At 34.2% G+C, this 5324-nt stretch overlaps 1 protein-coding gene across 1 annotated transcript; it reads right to left on the reverse strand.

Moving 5' to 3' along the window:
* Window positions 1-929: 929 nt before the first annotated feature.
* LOC131169044 (rust resistance kinase Lr10-like) lies at window positions 930-3804 on the reverse strand. The gene is made up of 4 exons (XM_058145118.1): window positions 2980-3804; window positions 2574-2609; window positions 2438-2467; window positions 930-2237 (listed from the first exon to the last, which is right to left on the reverse strand). The coding sequence occupies exons 1-4, from the start codon at window positions 3743-3745 to the stop codon at window positions 1141-1143; spliced, it is 1929 nt and encodes a 642-aa protein (XP_058001101.1). The 5' UTR covers window positions 3746-3804; the 3' UTR covers window positions 930-1140.
* Between the last annotated feature and the right edge of the window lie 1520 nt (window positions 3805-5324).

Consider the following 5324-nt stretch of genomic DNA (forward strand, 5'->3'; position numbering starts at 1 on the left):
ACGGTGTCGAAAAAATTTGAAATTTATATTGCCGCGAAGCTCTCGACGAGTGGAGCGCTCTGGTACTCTCGGTTTTCTCGTGGGGTTCACGGTTTGTGAGAAATCTAGCTCAAAATTCAAAATGGGCTAAAACTTCCCGGATAAAAATTGGACAAACCGCTCGATGGATTTTGGTGTTCTTGGTGTCTATGGAAAGCTCTCGAGGTGTAGATGGGTTTAGACACAAGACCCGGCCCGATTGGTGGACGGATTGGGCGGATTTCGGCCGGGAAGACAAAGCAGCGCACTTGCGCGTCGTGTCGCCGTCACGGCGTTCTTGCAGCGCCTGAGCGGTAGGGGGAGGCGTCTTGCGGTGAGGGTGGGAGGAGAGACAAAACGGGAGAGAGAGAGAGAGGAAGGAGGAAACGCGCGCGAGAGAAAAAGAGAAGAAGAAGAAGGAGCCGGTCCGATCCGGTCCGATTCGATTCGGCCAGTTCGATTTGGGGTACAAAATTTTGAATTTTTACTCTGCCTTAGGACCGAAAATGAGGCCCAAAAATTCTGAAAAAAATTCTAGAAAACTCAGAAAAATTCATAGACTCCAAATATATTTTTAGTTTTGCCACGTGGTCTTTAAATTAATTTTTAAAAATCATCAAAGTTTTATATTTTCAGAAAATCAAACCCGATTTCTAAAACCCGAAAAATTTCAAATAATTTTCAAAAAGTCAAATAAAATAAAATATCAATATTTACCCAAAAATAATAAATTTAAAAATTAGGGGTGTTACACACTCTCTCTCTCTCTCTCTCTCTCTCTCTCTCTCTCTATATATATATATATATATATATATATATATATATATAACTGTCATGATTTTCTGAACTCAAAGGTATACGCATGAATTTCATGTTATTAAGAACAGAGGAAATTCAAAATTAATAAATAGTGAAGCCAATGCAAATGCATTATCATACATTGAAGATGACAATAATAAGGATACCTTACACTCACAAGTTAAACACAGAATTATTACAAACTATCATCAAGTCGTCTGTGACTTTATAGCAATTTATAAAAGTAAAAGAGGATTCAGAACATTTATGTTCAGACATTTTAAAGCTGAAGACCAACTATTTCAATGAGACAATAGTATGTATCTAAGGTGTCACATCACTTGATATTGATGACGATTCTCCTCCATCCATATTCATTGATTCTGCAGGATATAGAAGAGGCCTTGGAGGCAATTCTAGGCTTTCCAAATCTCCTTCAAGCATGTCCAATACTTTGTTCATTGGAGGACGATTGCAAGGTTGCATCTGTATACACCACAATCCCGTTATAATCATTTTCCTAGCTAATTTATTTTCCTCCTCTGATGAGTCTTCTATTGTTAACTTTCCACTTGAGAGTTGGTCATACACCAAAAATGGATAGTAAATTTGACTCAAATTTTCAGCCGTTGCATTTAAGTTTTTCCTTTTGCCTGCGATTTCCAACAACAACATTCCAAAACTGTACACATCTGCTTTGTATGAAACACGCCCAATATTTTTGTAGAATAACTCTGGTGCCATATATCCTATTGTTCCCCTTGCAGCCGTAAGAGATGCAATGCTCCCCTTGGTTGGATAAAGTTTAGCCAGCCCAAAATCAGAAATTTTTGGTGTGAAATTTTCATCCAGAAGAATGTTATGAGGCTTGATGTCAAAATGGAGGATTTGCATGTCACAACCTTGATGTAGATATTCAATGCCACGTGCCACTCCAAGAGATATCTCATATAATTTTTCCCAACTTAAAGAAATAGATCCTTCTTGACAAAAAATGTAATTATCAAGAGACCCATTGGACATGAATTCATATATAAGAGCAAACTTTGATCCCTCAGCACAAAAACCAATTAATTTTACTATATTGGCATGGTGGATCCTCCCAATAGTAGCAACCTCGTTGATAAAATCTTGTCCATTGGCTTTAGATTTACCCAACAACTTTATAGCTGCAAATTGACCACTTCGAAGCTTTCCTTTATACACAAAACCAAAGCCTCCTTCTCCCAACTTTTCCTTGAAACCTGTAGTAATCTTCCTAATGTCTGAATAAGAATATCTTATGGGCATAAGGTTATTGTGACTCTGAAGGAATTCTTCAATGGTATTGTATCCTGATAAATGTCTCCTTCGCCATTTATAAATGAAAAATGCTATCACACATGGAGTCCCACATAAGTTTCTTGCAGCAAAAAGCATTCCTGGATGAAATTATGGAACAAAGACAAACTCATCAATTAGTTATCGCCCTTAAGATTTTGCTTAGAAAATGTTAGTTATGCTGTTCGAAGCGTAAGGTTTTGTTAGCTATATACGTTTCATATGTCATGTGTTTTCTTGTTGTCTATACATATATATAGGCAACTCTGTCCCCAGATTCATTAATGGAAGGAGTTCTTACCAAGGATAACCAAAATCGGTGGGAGCATCCCTGCATGAAATTAAAGTAGAGAAATTTACCGATGTTGCTACTCTTAGAAAAGAAGTAAAAATTAATTAACATGATCACATATTATATGAGTGGAGAGAGACCTTACATATGATTCTATAGATGATTTCCATGAAGAGATTACCTTCATTAAGAAAAGAATGAATTAGTACTATATATATATATATATATATATATATATATAATCTTAGTGACTGCATCAGAAACTTACATAATGGTAGAAAACATTTTATTTAAATTCATATTTATTAAAATAAAATATTTTATTTAAATAGTTTACTTACTTTTGAATTCATTTATGCATTAGAATTAAATTAAAATATTGCCTGTTCAATTGAAAATTAGTGAAGTTGAAAACTTGTATTAAAATTACAATATTTGTATCAATTAAAACATGCGTAATATATAATTAATTAAATGAAGTTGAAAATTCATTAGCTATATGAAATGAATAATTAATTATTATGAAAAAAATCGATGAAAACATGCGTTACCTGTGCATCGAACGCGGTTTCTGCTGTCCAGATAGCAACTCTCAGCATAACATTTTTTACAGTTGATGTTGAACCACGAAAGCTGAAACCCAAATGCAAGTTCCCTGTGAATTTCAATAAAGGACATATTCTTCTTTGCCAGAACAGGAAACAAAGTGAACATCTCCACACTGCACATCTCCATCAAATCGACTGCCTCCATGTCTCCTATATACACATAGGAGTAGTGCGTGGATACAGAAGAGTTGAATCCGCGTAAAAAGCAAGCATCGGTGTCCACGTAAACAGGAGAGGACACTGGATTTGGGCACTTGATGAAAAAAATCATCTCCGATAACATGGTATATGATCTTTCTGACCAATCCATATATCGGCTATATGGACCAATCTTATAATAAACTAAAGGAAAGCGAGGAAAGGAGGAGCAATCATGTCGATGAACGCCGGCATCCACCAGTCGGATAGTGAAGTTATTGTAGTTGATGGCCTGCACATAGTATCTTCCTCTGAATAGATTTAACACTGTGAAATTATTTTCACAAGAAAGCTCATATTCATGTTTTCCGCAATGGTTTGGATCAGTTTGTAATCGGAAAGGGTAACTAATGTTGTGGTTATTGCCACATGAAGACGGAGCACACTGATTTGTTTCCGTAGCACTGCAAATCATTTGGGAGATAAGCAGCAAAACGAAGATGAGCCTTTCTCCAATCATTGAATTCAAGTAGAGAGAGATCGATAGCGTTTCTCTGTGTTTGTTCTTCATTTTCAATTCTTCTGGGCTCTGCCTATTGTATTATTGCTGCTTAAGGTTTTTTTTTTTTTTTTTTTTTTTCTGAGAAAAAGTGCTATTGAAAATTTTAAAAATCAAATTAGGTTGAGTAGAGATGTAATTACGGGATGGGGGTGTAGTGCTATTGATGTGTGTACAACGATTTCATTGTAATCGCTTATTGTAGTGGGTTCTAGATAAGTCCGATCATGATTAACTATTATAATTAAACTGTTGTATGTATAATAATTCCAATCCAAAAAGTTGTTATATCATGTGAAAGTTATCATAATTTTATTTATTTATTTTGAGTTAGGGGATTGACCAGTGGAAACTTAAATTTGGGACCGCTAAGTGAGTATATGTCTTTAATTACTGGATTAAGCCATAATAGATGAAACTTATAATAATTTTAGTTAATATTCTTGTTAGAAAACTAAATTTTAAAAAATAAATATATAGAAATTATCATAATTTTAATTGATATAATATTTATAAATCGACCAGATGTGCACAACAAAAAAGTAAAAACTCTTCTCTGCTCAACTTCAGTCAGCAGTCATCAGTTGGAAACTTGCAGTCTCTCTGATCACTTGCAAGAAGTCATCAAGCTCTTTACCATCGCTGCTGTCTACATCTTAGCTACCTTCAAATTTATACGCAATCCCATTCCCATAGTCTGTGGGTTCTTTTTTTTTTTTTTTATGATGAGGATCCTGAAAGCTATGATCCTATAAAGTCATTTTCAGTTTTTCCAAGAGGATAAGTCGCCCTAATAATTAATTCATTACCTTTTGCAATTATTTTTGTGATTACCAATTTGACCCGCCAGTTGAGCCACCATGAATCGTTAAGCTATTCATGAGAAAAAGTGGGTTGATTCTCTTAAAAGCTAAGACAACTATATAACTAAAAGTATTTAATTGTATTTCTTAGATTTAATTGTAATATATGCCCACCACTGTAACGTCCTCACCAAAGGTAGTCCGTACATTTTACTGTTCTGATGACTAATGTCTGTACGGACAATAAAAATGTCTGGAACTACACTTAAACTATAGTGAGGAGGCATAAATTAATGAAATAAATATTAAAAAAATATAGGAAAAATTTTGAGAAATAAAATAAAATTTAGAGAATTTATTTATTTGGTACAAAAATAATAAAAATAACTCGATATGCACCATGAAAGGCATTTTGGTCATTTCACCCCTAGATGTGAATTTTGACTTAAATGTCAAATTAAAATTTGGAAATAGAATAATTAACATAAATTAATTTTATGAATTTGAAATTGAAAAATGAGAAGAGAAAGAAGAAGAAAAGAAAAGAAAAGAAAAGGAAAGAAAAGAAAAGAAAGGAAAGAAAAGAAAAGAAAGGAAATAGATTTATGAAATTTAAAAACAATAAAGTACACATAAATATAAATATAAATACCCACAAGAGACAAAACCCACCAACCCTCTTCTTCTTCCTCTTCTCTCTCCCTCCTTGCCGTCTCCCTTAGTGTCTCCCTCCCTCCATTTTTGTTCTTCTTAAAGCTTGATTTTCCAAGCTTTCTCCTCCCAAAAAC

Source organism: Hevea brasiliensis, chromosome 1 (genome assembly GCF_030052815.1).
Source record: "Hevea brasiliensis isolate MT/VB/25A 57/8 chromosome 1, ASM3005281v1, whole genome shotgun sequence".
NCBI lineage: Eukaryota > Viridiplantae > Streptophyta > Magnoliopsida > Malpighiales > Euphorbiaceae > Hevea > Hevea brasiliensis.

Bases quoted from the DNA above. Each gene is read 5' to 3' on its own strand.
- LOC131169044 (XM_058145118.1), bottom strand. From the start codon at position 3,745: ATGAAGAACAAACACAGAGAAACGCTATCGATCTCTCTCTACTTGAAT. The intron at 2,610-2,979 runs GTAACGCATGTT...TTCTTAATGAAG, and splicing joins AAACCGCGTTCGATGCACAG to GTAATCTCTTCATGGAAATC. The intron at 2,468-2,573 runs GTAAGGTCTCTC...AATTTCATGCAG, and splicing joins AATCATCTATAGAATCATAT to GGATGCTCCCACCGATTTTG.